Raw genomic sequence first — 14,820 nt, forward strand, 5'->3', positions numbered from 1 at the left:
TTTCTCATATGGTAACCTTGCTTTTTTAAGTGAAAAACATATGTAGCAAACTGAGGGTGAATTAAAACCATTTTCACTTTCCAGTACTTAGGAGTACTGGCTTGTGGCTAAGGATTGAACATGTGTACACTACAGAAATGCTGTTAGAAGTATATCCTCGGCTGTAGAGACAAGGCGTCACCATATAGTTCAGGCGGGCTTCACACAGTCTTTCTGCTTCTGCCTCAAAGTCCTGCTTGCTTATAGCTTGTGTTCAGTAATCCCAAGCAGAAGCAGGTGGATCTTTCTGAGTTCGAGGTCAGTCTCTGATTTACAGAGCGAGTTCCAAGACATCTAGGGGTGTTACATAGAAAAACCCTGTCTCAAAAAAACAAACAAAAAATAAAACAACAACATAAATATTACTTTATGAAGGCAAAGAAAAGTGTTACAGAAGAGTTGATGTGGTCAATAGGTGTGATATAAAGTTAGGAGAACTCAGTCCAGGTACTAATACTTTATAGCAAGTGGTTTCCTCCCTAAGTGAAAAGTGCGACACTATTAGGATTGGGAGCTCTAAGGAAGGTAGTAATATCCTTTCATTTGAAGTGTTTGGGACCATATGAACCCAGCCTCGTTTGGTTAAAAATTACAGAAAGATGCTGGAATTAGCTTAAGTAGGGAGATAGGGCTCATTAACTATTAGATTAATAGGGAATTCCAGCACTCAATTTCTCTTTTATGTGTTTTATGGGTTGAGTGCCCATATGTATGACTGTGCCCCACGTGCATGCAGATACTGCGAGAGGCCAGAAGAGGCTGTAGGATCCTTGAACTGCAGTTACAAATGGTTGTGCATTGCCATGTGGGTGCTGGGAAATAAACCCACATCTGCTGCAAAAGCAGCAAGTGCTAAGCCATCTCTCCAGGCTTTATCATTATTATTTTTGGTTTCCTTTTTGAAATAGGCTTTCTTGCAGCACAGGGTTCCTGGCTTGAACTTACTATGTAGCCTAGAATACCTCCGGAGTGTGGCATTACAGGCATGGGCTATGAGGCCCAGCTCAGCACCCATTTTCACTCTTCTCTTTGCACTACAGTCCGGCTTTTCTACACTTTTCAATAACTAGACACACACACATGGCAGCTTTCTACATGTTTCAGTAACTAGTCTATATCCCTGATTGAAAACCACACAGCACCTTCAGATTTTCAATTAGGATTCTCTCTAAGTGGCCCACGGCAAGTGGCGAGTGCTAACAGGTCTGAATGCCATGGATATTGAAATATTAAGGAGACCAACTGCATTCGATATAACTCACTCACAGGATCTAAGTACAAGTAACAGCCTTTGGGTGTGTGCGACAAATTCACATTAATTCTCAAAAGGCAAACGCAGGTCGCACGCCTTTAATCCCAGCACTCGCGAGGTAGAGGCAGGAGGATCTTTCTGTGTTCGAGGCCAGCCTGATCTACCTACCGAGTCCCAGGACAGCCGGGCTACACAGAGAGAACCCTGTCTCGAAAAACAAAAACTTAAAACAATAAAACAAAAAGACAAACGTAGACCCAACAGCGTGCCAAGCCAGAAAGAACTCCTGTCTCGAAAAACAAAAACTTAACAAAAACAACAAAACAAAAAGACAAACGTAGACCCAACAGAGCCCTCGCCCAGCCTTCAATCGTCGGGGTTGGGGAGTGTCACCTGCGGCTGCTGACGCTTCAAAGGAGAGCTACGTGGCGTCTCCGCGGTCTCCGGCTCTTCTCTGACGGAGACGCCCAGAGGGCCCTTCCCTTGATCCACCGCCAAGCGGCCTCAGCCCTGCCCTGCGCGCCTCCTCCCAAATCACTGCCGACTCCCTACCTCCAGCCGGACTGGCCTTCCCGGAAGTGCCATCCCGCTGGGGGGAGGAGCGAACGGCAGCTCCCGGAAGTGCCGGCCGGTGGGGTAGGCGTGGCGAGTCGCCGCACCCGGAAGTGGCGGCCCGCAGGCGGGGCTGCGGCTGCCACGTTGGAGCGGAGCGTGGAGGTGGCCCTGGGCTGCGGAGGAGGGGCGGCGGCGGCGGATCCGGGGAGAGTCCGACGTTCGCCGGCTGACGCAGGACAGGTCGCGGAGGCCCGCCAGCTGTGTCTGCCGTTCGGTTCCTGCCCCTTGCCAGGTTCGGTGTCCGCTGCCGAGGCCCGAGGCCCGTTCTCCGCTGACGGCGCGCTCCTGTCTCGTTTCGGCCCCGCCGGGACAACGCCTGGAGTCGCCGCCGCCGGGTGATCGCGCCCGTCATCCTCCGCCAACGTTTCCAGGCTGCCCTGCTCCGGAGTGTGTGTGAGGTTAGGACCCTCCAAGACTCTGCACAAAGAGGTGCAATCCCCGAGGGCGTGGAAGGGAAACGGACCTCAGGATTATTTCTTTCACTTAAATTCGGTAGAGATTTTTTTTTTTTATAAATTGTGTTTGAACTCTTGCCAAATTTAAGGGATTACTGACTACTGTCTACGATTGTATTCTTTAGCGTCAGCAGTCGCCAGTTACAGCCTATACTTCAGACGTGTAGGATTTTGCTGCTGTTGTTACAGTAAATTAAATTGTAAAAGAATTGCCTGGACTTGTGGGCACATAAACTTTTTTGGAGGGGAGCTTGTAGAACTAATTCTGCAGGGGTTTTTTTTGAAGTTGCAAGAGTGTTTTGATAGGTTCTCCAAATTGTTTGACGAAAGTTGGCACTCGGTTCTTTTGTTTACAATTGTAACTGTTAAAGGGATCATTAGAAGCTTACTCTTTCCCTTAAATCCTGATTATTCAGAAGTTAGCTGTGTACTGCCCTTTTGAGTAGTTCTGCCCTTGTTTCTCTAACCCGTAATTATAGCTCCCAGAAAGGTTTTTAGGAACGAGAACTTTTGGATAATTAATTGTTGCCTGATTGTGAATATGTTACACGCATATGGAGTTCGGAAATGGTGAGGTTTGAGATGAGTTTTGGATTTTTCTGATTAATTTTGTGTGAACAGGTTCTTTCTTGAACTATGTACAAGTAGAAAGACGTTTGTAAACTGTAAAGCGCAGTGACTATCGCTCTTTTGGCAATTTCTATTCCCCTTTGAAGGCTTTGGGCTGTCTTCCTGGAAGAACGTGTTTCCACTGTATGCACATGCCTGGGTAGAATTTTCTGTGTAATTTCATGGGGTTTGAGAATCCCACATTAAAAACTTGTAAAGCGATACTGCTACGTTAAGTTCTTTTTATTTCTTCCTCTCTTCTTCCCTCCATCCTTCATTGAGATTGGGTCTATTGTGGCCCAGAATGGCTCAAACTCACCAAATAGCCAAGAATGACCTTGAATTCTGACCCTCCTAAGCTTTCCTCCCCAGTTCTGGGATTCTGGCACGTACCACCACATCTGAACTGTTTCCTTTTTTGTAGGTTAATTTCACCTCAAGTTTTAATCTTGTAGATGAGTGTGTTCAGCAACCAAGGCATGGTTAATTTTTGACTTTGGTTGAATGAGGTGAGCCTGGGACAGTTGATAATGCCGAATGACTCTCGGAGAACCAATATTTCTCTTCTCAGTGAGATATTTTGCTCACATGCACTTTTACTAAAGTGCCAGTATGGAATTTGTATTCCTCTTTAAGAGTCAAAGGTGCCGAGGCCAGGACCTCTGACTGCTTGCCCGAGGTGTGGCGTGGCTCTAAGGTGTTGCGAGGTTGCTACCTTTGACAGAATAGTACTGTTGGGTGTTCATATTCCTTCATAAAGCTTGCAATTTGAAAGTCAGTTTCGGTCTGCAGAGATGGCAGTTAGGAGCCAATATTGCCATTCCTGGTACCCACATCTAGTGGCTCACAATCACCCGGAATTCCAGCTCCATGGAATCTGACTCCTCTGTACCTAGACCTACATAGACACAAACACGGGTCATATAATTTTAAAAATTATAAAGAACATTAGTAGAAAGAAGAAAGTTTTCACTTAAAAATAAGTTCTTGTCTGGAACATTCCTCAGATGTTAGGTTTTCGTCTCTGTTTTTTTTTTTTTTGAGGCACATGATGACACTCAGGATGAAACCCAGGGCCTTGGAAATTCTAGGTATGCATTGCGATGTATGTGATGTGATCTGTATCCCCAACTCTTGAAACAGGAGCTTATCCTTGTAGCCCAGGCTGGCCTGAAACTGCTGGTCCCCTGCCTCCTAATTGCCGTAGATTATATACCTCTGTGTGCCACCTTGCTAGCACTTAGATGTAGTTTTGAAGACTTGTTGGGATAGACCTTTGTGGGAGAGGAGCAGAAACACATCTGTGCAGTGATGTGCGATTTAGAGCTGAGACTTAGGCTGATGTTCAAGTGTAGGGTGTGTGTTCCAGGCCTCAGTCTACCTGCTGTGCTGTAGGTCCTGTCTTGTAGGTAATAGATGCAACCAAACCACTGTCCTCAAAGTGTCCATTTCCTGTTTTTATTATGACTGTGTTCTGGGTAAAATGATCCTGACTGCAACAATAATGTACAACATGACTACAGTCACATAATACTGAAAATCCACACGAAACTATAAGATAAGTTGTAACTGAGAAGTATAGATGGCTTCATTTAATCCCTCATATTCTAAGAAAGTCATCTGTAATTAAATAAATGAGTGTTTCTAAGAGAGGGAAATACTCATATATTCAGTGAGACTGTATTTTCGTGGCATTCTTATAGATTATGGTAGTCTTGTTTAATTTGATTCAGAACTTGCTGCCTAGTTCTAGACCATATTGTAACATAGGGTTTTCTTTCCATAGCTGGCCCCAAGACTTCATTCTGTGCAGGCAATAACAGGAACTACGTTTACTGGACCCTTGAGCTGGGCACGTGAAGGAATGCTTTGAGCTCCTCCTCAGCTGGTTCATGGCCCTGGCTATCTCCGTGTTACACATTAACTAACGGTGGGGATTAGACGGCCCTTGTACCTCTGCTGTCAGGGAACTGTAATTCCACTCAGGAATTTTTTCTTTTTTTCTTTGGTTTTTAAGACAGGGTCCCTCTCTTGTAACTTTAACTTTAGAGCCTGTTCTGCAACTCACTTTATACACTAGGCTGGCCTTGGAACTCACAGAGATCTGTCTGTCTCTGCCTCCCAGGTGCTGGGATTAGATTTTTTGGGAGGTAAGGTTGTTCGAAGCAGGGTTTCTCTGTGTAGTTTTGACTGTCCTGGAACTCCCTTTGTAGGCCAGGCTGGCCTCGAACTCACAGAGATCCACCTGCCTCTGCCTGGGATTAACCCCAGCTTTAAAAAAATACATAGCTATTCATTTGTTTTTTTTTTTTAGAAATAACTCTGAAATTAACCCCTTCCCCACTTTGCTAGTATTTTTTCCCTTTTTTTTAAAAGCAGTTAAAAATTCACAAAAGAAAAGTTATATCCAACTCTAGTCATTTAGCTTATCTAGGTCTCGGTACATTTGTTTCCCTTTAACTATAACATTCAAAATCGAAACGAAACTTGTATATGTTTTCTACATACCTCATATGGATCACATGCATGCAGAGACTCTTGGAGGCCAGAATGTCTTTGGGAACTCAGACTGCAGACAGTTGTGAGCTGCTCTGTGGCTGCTGGGAACTAAACCTGGGTCTTCTGCATGAGCAGTAAGCACTTTGAATCACTGAGCCAGGTGTCTAGACACACCCTAAGCAATATTGAATCCCAAAAGAATAAGACTTAATACCTGATTAAAAATTGACATGATACATAAAGCAGTTAGTAAAATGGCAAATTTGAAAACATAAATAGTATATGCACCAGCTGTGGTATATTGGTTCATGCTCTGGACTCTGAATCCAGTGATCCGAGTTTGCATCTCCATGGGACCTGTTCCTTGAGGAAGAGACCTGGTCAGTCATCCTCATCAACTCAGACCATGAAGCCCAACATAAATGCGCTGTCCATGCAGGCTTCAGCTCTGCCGGGTTTCATGCATGTTTCTCTTTGTTTTCTTCAATGGGATATAATAAAGTATCTAGTTAAAATAGGATGTTATTGTATTCTAAAATCCCTAAAGTGTGACCCTGCTGAAGTGAACAGTCATGAGCTTATTGAGATCCATGTGAATTGGATTTCCATAAATGAACAGTAACTGAATTTTCTATTAAAGATTAAATCAGTTGGCTGAGAGGAGGAAGAGGGCTCATGATAAAATAGGTCCTTTTTTTTCTCTTACAAAATCAGAATCTTTTTTCACCTTTAATTGTCTTAGATAGTAATCTTATTTTAAAACCTGGTCTCCTGAGTTCAATTCCCAGCACCCACATGGCAGCTCAGAACTATCTGTAACTCCTGATCCAGGGAATCTGTCACCCTCACAACAACATACATGCAGGCAAAACACCAGTGTACATAAAATGCAAATAAAAAAATTATTAAAAAAAAAGGCTGGGTCTCACTGTGTAGCCTGCTTGGCTTGGAACTTACTGTATAGGCCAAACTGGCCTCAGCCTAGCAGAGTTCCATCTGCCTCTGCCTCTAGCAGAGGTACCTGCCACCATGGCCAGCCCTCCCTCCACCTTTCTTTGATATGGAGAAGTGAAGCCAGGGCTTTCTCAGGTTAGCCATTGGTAGGTACTCTTTCAGTGAGCTGATTCCCCCTTACTTGCCTGTGTGTGTAAGTAGGTGTGCTGGCTATGTGTGTGTCTGTGTGTGCGTGTGTGTACGTGCAAGTGGAGGTTAGAGGTCAACCTGGGAATTGCTGATTGGCTAGACCTACTCTGTAAGCCGCTCAGCTCTTCCTGTTTCATGCTGAATGTTAGGATTATAAGAATGCAGTCTTTTTTTCCTTTCTGTTTTGAGACAGGGTCTCACCAGGTTGCCCAGGCTGGTCTTGAATTCATTCTGTAGCCCAGGATAGACTTGGGTCTGTGATTCATCCTTCCCTCCTTCTTTTTCTTCCTGAAAAGCTAGGATTACAGCACAAGTAACAAAACACTCATTCGTGTGTGTGTGTGTGTGTGTGTGTGTGTGAGAGAGAGAGAGAGAGAGAGAGAGAGAGCGAGCACAGGTGTGCAAGTGGAGTCAGCTGTGTGTACTGTGTGTGTCACAAGATTATGCTCAGGCTGTCGGGTTTGGCATCAGCCACCTTTATCCAATGAGCTATCTTGCCATCCGTTTCTTAGTATTTCTATCTAATATTTTTCTTAATTATTGTTGTTGATTTGAAACAGGGTCCCATGTTCTAGTCTAGCCAGGAAGTCAGGAAGTAGCTGAAACAGGGAATGTCCCTGAACTTCCTCTGGAGTGCGAAGGCTCTAGGACCCTGTGTGGTACCACCCATGGCATGTGTATGGGGTTGATCCCAGAGTGCCTGGCATGCTAGCTCGGCACCCTGCCCTCCCAGCTATATCCCGTTGATGATGGTAGAGACAAGAACTTGAATTTGGGAGTTAAACTGAGTTCAGTCTTGGCTGTCTCTGAGTTTGCACAAATTGTCATGTGTAGAAACTTGAACTGGAAACTGTTGGAATGTGCACAGTTCACATCGGAAGCCCTTCTCTGGACACTGATGAAAGGAGCTTGGTCCTCTGAAGAGGCGTCAGGACGCTGGCAGGTGTTGTGGAGCGTTGATTGTGTGGCAGTGAAACCAGAGGGTCTGCCGAGGAAGGATATGATTGTAAAAGTCCCGGATACAGGAATTTGATTATTCAAGCAGGCAGCGAAGAAGTACAGAGTAGAAGATGTGAAGTCTGTAGATTTCTGCATCTGTAATCTCGGAGAGTAAAGTCAGTCAGGAGAAATCTAAGCACATTCAGCAGTCCAAAGGTAAATACAGAGAGATAGTGCTGTTGACTTTAACTGGGAGTGCGAGAGCAGCGCGATCGTGTGAGCCGGGAGTGGGGAGGGCTCAGTGGTTGGAGCACTTGCTGCTTTTCCAGCACTACAGCCACCTCCACCTCCAGGACCAGTGGATCTTACACTGCCTTCTGGCCTCTCTGGGCACAGACACATGTGCAGGCAGAGCACCCACACACAGAAGAATAAATGTAGAAAAGATTATGTGTGCTAACTTCATTTGTGCAGCTAGCAGTTGGCGAATAAAAAAACCTGGGGATTGATGTCATTAAATAAATTTTTTTTAAAAATTGCAAAGGTAGAACCAAAAATGTGCTGAAATAAAAATAAAGATCTCAATTACCAGAGAAATAATAACTACACAAAAAGAAAATGAACAATAGCAGAATATAAATTACAAAACCAGATAGCAGAGCTGGTCACAATGGCCTGCATTTACAATCCCCGTGCTTGAGACAAGGGGGATCCCTGGGTTCACCAGCCACACAGCTGAGCTGTATTGGCAAGATCTAGGCTGATTGAGAGACCCTGCCGTAAAAAAGAAGGTAGATAGCTTCTGGGGTAGATTGCTGGCGTGCGCACACATACATACATATGTACATATGTGTATACACAAACACATATGCATACTCACATTTTATATACACAATAAATAATATATACATTTTATACACACAGTATAATAGATATACACATTTTATACATATACACACAATATGTGTATAGTGTGTATGTCTGTATCTCAGAATATGATGGACTAAGACCAACCACATCTCTGGTATCTGTAACTTTTTTTTTTTCCCCCGAGACAGGATTTATCTTTGTGCAGCCCTGGCTGTCCTGGAACTCACTCTGTAGACCAGGCTGGCCTCACACTCAGAGACCCGCCTGCCTCTTCCTCCCGAGTGCTGGGATTAAAGATGTGCGCTACTATCACCTGGCTGGTATCTATAACTTTTAAATGATTTAAGGTAGCCAAACAAACTTCTGATAAGTTCACCATGCACACTCTAAGTTATTTTACTATTTCCAGGACAGTTAATGGAATCAGAGTGGTTTAAAGGTACGCTGTAAATGTACATGTAAAGGAATCTTTTGTTTGTTGTTTTTGAGACAGGGTCTGTCCTAGAGCTCTCTGTGTGGGCCAGTCTGGCCTCAAACTTAGAACTCCATCAGCCTTTGACCCCCAAGTGCTGGGACTAAAGGCAGCACATGGCACACAGCTGTGAAGGTTTAAACCCCAGAAAACTAGGTGCGATATTACATCCCTGGGTTCCCAGCACTTGGAGGCGGAGACAGGATTAGTGGAGCTCAGGAGTTCAGTTAACCTGGGCCGCACAGTGAATCTCACTCTCAGACAACAACACAATGAGATACTGATCTCAATATGAGACATACTTATGTACATGATAAAGCTGTTAAGGCCAGGTCAGTGGGAATGTGTGCTCAATAGATGTGTGATGATAAAGTCACCTTCATGAAGCTGAGCACATCCCAGGAGGAACAGACATTTCCGGTAGGAGGCTGTTGAGGAGAGACCAAAAAGACACTATATGGATATGAAAGACAGTGAGATACGGACCTGACAGATGGTCACTTTAGACGAGAAAGTGTTGATTAAGGTGTCACTGTGGATGTGGACCCTGAAAAGCTGATCATACCACAAAACATCATTGTATAGGTTCCATGTATACAGGGAGAAGGGGAGAGGGAGGGGACGGGATACAGATTTTAGTGTAGGGAAACTACTTTGTGGAATACTATAGTGGTAGATACACCTAATTAGACACTTGCCAGAACCCTAATATAAACTGTGAACCGGATAATGGCTCATGGATTGAAATACGTAAGCCGGGCAGTGGTGGCACACACCTTCAGTCTCAGCATTTGGGAGGTGGAGGCAGGTGGATCTCAGTGAGTTCAAGGCCAGCCTGGTCTACAGAGTGAGTTCTAGGGCAGCCAGGACTGTTACACAGAGAAACCTTGTCTCAAAAAAACCATATTGAATGAATGTTAGGGGGAAAGGGACAGTTGTGGTAACAGTACTTTTTAATGCAGTCTCTCTCTTAAACAAACCTACAGGTGCTCTAAAGCATAAAGCCTCTGTTTTTTTTTTTTTAAAGAGTATTATTTTTATTACCGGATTTTGTTTTTGTTGTTGTTTTGGGAGACACTGTCTCACTCTGTAGCCTTGGCTGGCTTGGAGCTTGATATATAGACCAGGCTGGTCTCAAACTCACAGAAACAACCCCCACAACATCTCTCTCTGGTGCTGGAGTTAAAAGCATGTACTACCACGCCCAGCTATTTATTATTTGTTAGTTTATAGATGTGTGTGTGTGTGTATATGCCTAAGTGTATATGTATTATGCGCTCAGTGAGGTCAGAAGAATAAGCTGGGCCCCTGGAACTGGACTTGGAGGTGGTTGTGAGCCTCTGCATGAACAGCCAATGCTCTTAACCACTGAGCCATCTCTTCAGCCCCATAAAGATTATTTTTGAAAAGTCAAAATTATCTAAGCATAGTCAGAAGATTAAATTTGACAGCCTAATTTTTTATAATTAGGGCTTGGGTAATGGAAGGCCTTGGTTCAATCTCTAGCACAAAAAGAAAAGGAAAATCAGAAAAGAAATAGAAAAATGGGCAAATATGTATGAACCACAATCACATATCATTCATAGAGACATGCAGAGCAGAAGTACACAGAGCTAACTTTTTTACCTCTTAAATTGGTAAAAATCTAAAAATGTGGCTTTTCACTCCAGTCAGGCTGAAGAGCAGGGGTGGACATGTTACTGAGAGTGTAAAAGGATTCAGTTGCCACAGAAAGCAGCTGGTGGTATCTGTAAAAGTTAAAATGGAGCATGTCGTTTCTATTTTTAGTTGTGTATAGGTGTGTGTGTATCTGTGTAGGTGTGTGCAAGTGAGCGCGGGTAGCCAGAAGAGGGCTTCGGATGCCCTGGAGCTAGAGTTAGGTGTTTGTGAGCTGCCCAGTATGGGTGCTGGGAACCAAATTTGTCCTCTTAACCGCTAACCCATCTCTCCAGTCCTGGCATTTATCTTTTAACCTAGCAATTTAACTTCTAGATATTTATGACCGTTCTTACCATAAATGAAATAACATGTACATATGCTGTTTGAGCCTTGTGAAAGTAATGAACAGGTGTTCTAGATAATTAAATCATGGTATAGCTTACAATAAAAATTCCCTGAAAAATTATTCATGAAAAAGGTAACAGAGACATGGAAAATATAGCACAATATCCTGTGGGGTTTTTGTTGTTGTTTTAAATGACAGTAATTTTAATGAGAGTAAACAAGAGGCATATGGCTTTACATCTTGAAGTGACCAATTTTCTAAAACTTTCTTCTTTAATCTTAAATCTACAATATATCTGTTTAATTTTAAAATTAGTATTATCTTATTTTCTTTTGACAGTTTACCTATTTATTATTCTTTGTGTGTGTGTGTGAGGGGGCTATTTTGCCTGCATCTGTATCTATGCACTCATGTGTGCTTGATGCCCGTAGAGGGCGGAAGAAGGTGTTAGAGATGATGGCTAGCTGCTGTGTGGTCGCTGAGACTTGAACCCAGGTCCTCCAGAGGAAGCACAGCCAGTGCTTTTAAGCGCTGAGCCATCTCTCCAGCTGTTCTCTCTTTAGGCAGGATCTTACACCATCCATGTTCAACTCTCACTCCCCCTGCTTCAGTCTCTCCTCGTATGGGAATTACAGGTGTGCACTACCTTACCTGCTCTAAAGTTACTGAATTTATTTTTGTGAGGCAGGCTCTCACTCTGTAACACAGGCTGTCCTGGATTCACTGTGTGGTCCGTGATGGCCTGAGGCCTTGAGCGCTGTGATTCTCCTTCAGCTGCTGAGTGCTGGGATTGAAGGCATACACTACCACATTTGACTATGGAAAGTTTTTTATAATTGCCTAATCCTACCGCAGAAAGATCTGTCATGTTTACTATGTTGTTTTCCTTCCTCCTGGGAGGTTCTCTCCTACCAGGGCACATACAACTCAGCTTCAGTGCTAATTTATGTCTTTTTTTTTTCTTTTTCCTTTTTAAGTTTGAGACAGGGTTTCTCTGTGTAGTAGTCCTGGTTTTCCTAGAACTCACTATAGACCAGGCTGGCCTCCAACTCCCAGAGAGCTGCCTGCCTCTGCCTCCCGAGTGCTAGGATTAAAGGTGTTTGCCACCACTGCCCGGCACTTAGATTTTTCTTATGGGGTGTTTTACAGGATGATTTTTTAGTTAAAGGACTGTGTGTTGAACATCCCTAATTGAAGCATCTGGAGACTTTCCTATTTTGAAGCATTTTAAACTTTGTATCTAGGCATGCTCAGTCAGTAAGGTCTAGAAAATATTCTAGTATCAGAAACTCTGAAATCTGAAGCATTTCTGGTCCCCGTCGTTTCAGATAATGGGCATTCGTCTGTATATCCATAAAGAATTAGAATAATAGAATATTTGTTCCAAAATAGTCCCTTGGTTGATGTCTAATATTGAACATTTTCAAAAAACAATGCATTTGTAGTATTGGTACTTGGGTATTATTAATATTTTAGTGATTTGTTCAGTATGTCTCTATGTATTTTTTTATATTCTGTGGTATGTACTCAGTATTTCTCTGTGAAATGTTCATTTTAGCAGAATGAAGTTAAAGGAAGTAGATCGTACAGCAATGCAGGCATGGAGCCCTGCCCAGAACCACCCCATTTACCTCGCCACAGGTAAGTTCAAAAGAGAAGACAGTGTGATTAGCCTAATTCCTTGTCTGCTTTCTTCATTAGTGCAAGCTTCATCTTCTCTGAAAGGTTTCTCATTCTCCAGCTAGATACCTCCTTCTTCCCTGTCACTTTATCTGGTGACCTTCCTGTGTTTGCTGTGCGTACTTCATGGCGTTGGTCATGGGTTACATACATAGTATCCTTACAGTACCCAGGACTCAGGTTTATCTTTAGCCCAACAGAAGTTGGAACAGCAAATGACATAGCAAAGAGTTTCAGTGAATTATGAGCAAACTTAACAGAGGCACTTTTTAAATATAGCTTTGTATACTTAAAACATGGGGCTGTTTCTCCAGAGAGATTCTAAGATATGTATAACCTTTAAAACCTTACCTGTCACTACCCACTCATAGAGACGTCATCTCCCAGCCCTGTGCCAGGATCTCATTGCTGTAGGAACTTCGACATGCTCAGTGGCATGCATGCTGAGGTTTCAGCCACAGGTGTATTCATGACAAGCATGCTTTTAGTTTCTCTTTCATGCCACTTTCTAAGTCTTTGTTTTGCGGATGTAGTTACCATGCATATATTTTCTGTAGGAACGTCTGCTCAGCAGTTGGATGCAACATTTAGTACCAATGCTTCCCTGGAGATATTTGAGTTTGACCTTTCGGACCCATCCTTGGATATGAAGTCCTGTGCTACTTTCTCCTCTTCTCACAGGTATGAGATTCAGCCTGAAGGTCATATTTTATTTAAGTATGTGTTGTGGTAGGTGGCTTTCTTTTCTTTTCTTTTCTTTTCTTTTTCTTTTTCATTTTGAGGCAGGGTCTTGTGTAACCCAGGCTGACCTGGCACTCATTAGTAGGCAAGGATGCCCTGGACTTCTGCTCCTCCTGCCTCTGGTCGTGAGTCTAGTATTATGGGCAAATCACTACCCCTGCTAGTTATGCTATGCCTGGGACTGAACCCAGGACTTCGTGCATGCTGGACAAACACTCTACCAAGTGAGCTTCACCCGGCCCTGTGCTCTACCTCTGGCTATAATTATAATTATTAGAGACTTTAAGGAATAATGTCGGTGACATGAAAAACTTAGGAAAAATTGTACAAGTACATTTTTATGGAAATAAAATATTTATATATCTATGTGTGTATATGTCCTGTTGAATGTTTCACTGATGTTTTATGTAGAATGGCCGTAAGATTCCAGTTTCTAACATCCTTTTTTTTTGTCTCTTTTATTTTATAAAATACAGATATGAATAAAGAAGGGAGTATATGAATATTTTTGTACACACACATAATTTGTTTTTTTTTTAAAGACAGGATCGCTACTTAGAAATTTTTAATAATGACTCCCTTAACACTTTTATTATTCCTGTCCCATAGGCTATATTTTCATGAATACTCTTTAGTCAAATAGAATGCTTACTTTCTTGCTTTTTTTTTTTTCTTTCGAGACAGGGTTTCTCTATGTCATCTTGGCTGTCCTGAACTCACTCTGTAGGCTGGCCTCAAATTCATAGGGTACCAGGGGCTGGAGAAATGACTCAGCGGTTAAGAGCACTAACTGGTCTTCCAGAGGACCCGGGTTCAATTCCCAGCACCCACACGGCAGCTTACAACTGTCTGAAAATCCAGTTCCAGGGGCTCTGACACCTTCACACCAATGCACATAAAATAAAGATGAATAAATCATTAAAAAAAATAAAAAATAATTCATAGAGTTCCTCCTGCCTTTGCCTCCCAAGTGCTGGCATTAAAGGCATGTGCTACCACTGGCTGACCCAATGTCTTATTTTCCATGAAAGCAGTTGATTAGCTCTTTGTTGTGCAGGTAAACAAATTTTGGAAATATTAAGTAACTTGCCCAGGGTTGCACAAATGATAAAGTCATTGTAGTAAAGCCATTTTTTTAAAAAAAATATTTATGTATGTATTATAAATACAGTGTTTTGTCTGCATGTATCCCTGTAGGCTTAGAAGAGGGCACCAGATCTCATTAGAGATGGTTGTGAGTCACTATGTGGTTGCTGAGAATTGAACTCAGAACCGCTGGAAGAACAGCAGTCAGAGCTGTTAACCATGAGCCATCTCTCCAGCCCAATAAAGTCATTTTTAAGTTCAAGTAAACTTTCTATACTGTATTACTCTGCAGAGTCTTCATTGTTTAGAGATCTGGAAATCAAATACAAATATATAAGTAGACATTAAAATTTTATTTTACTAGGATTATAGTCAGCAGGAGTCAAAGAGAAACTACAGTTTGTATTACATAGAT

The 14,820-nt window shown here is 42.8% G+C and overlaps 1 protein-coding gene across 38 annotated transcripts in view; it reads left to right on the plus strand.

Moving 5' to 3' along the window:
- The first annotated feature begins 1,955 nt into the window (after positions 1-1,955).
- Positions 1,956-14,820, plus strand: part of Sec31a (SEC31 homolog A, COPII component) — a 58,728-nt gene continuing 45,863 nt past the window's right edge. For 17 of the 38 annotated variants that reach the window (XM_075943192.1, XM_075943197.1, XM_075943206.1 and 14 more), the window contains exons 1-3: positions 1,981-2,304; positions 12,457-12,539; positions 13,136-13,259. In XM_075943192.1, coding sequence (XP_075799307.1) covers positions 12,461-12,539; positions 13,136-13,259 — 203 coding nt within the window. In that variant the 5' untranslated portion in view covers positions 1,981-2,304; positions 12,457-12,460. Of the gene's footprint in view, positions 2,399-12,456; positions 12,540-13,135; positions 13,260-14,820 lie in introns of all 38 variants that reach the window. The other 21 variants (XM_075943182.1, XM_075943187.1, XM_075943191.1 and 18 more) reach the window with 8 other exon arrangements.

This window comes from Microtus pennsylvanicus, chromosome 12 (genome assembly GCF_037038515.1).
Source record: "Microtus pennsylvanicus isolate mMicPen1 chromosome 12, mMicPen1.hap1, whole genome shotgun sequence".
Lineage (NCBI taxonomy): Eukaryota > Metazoa > Chordata > Mammalia > Rodentia > Cricetidae > Microtus > Microtus pennsylvanicus.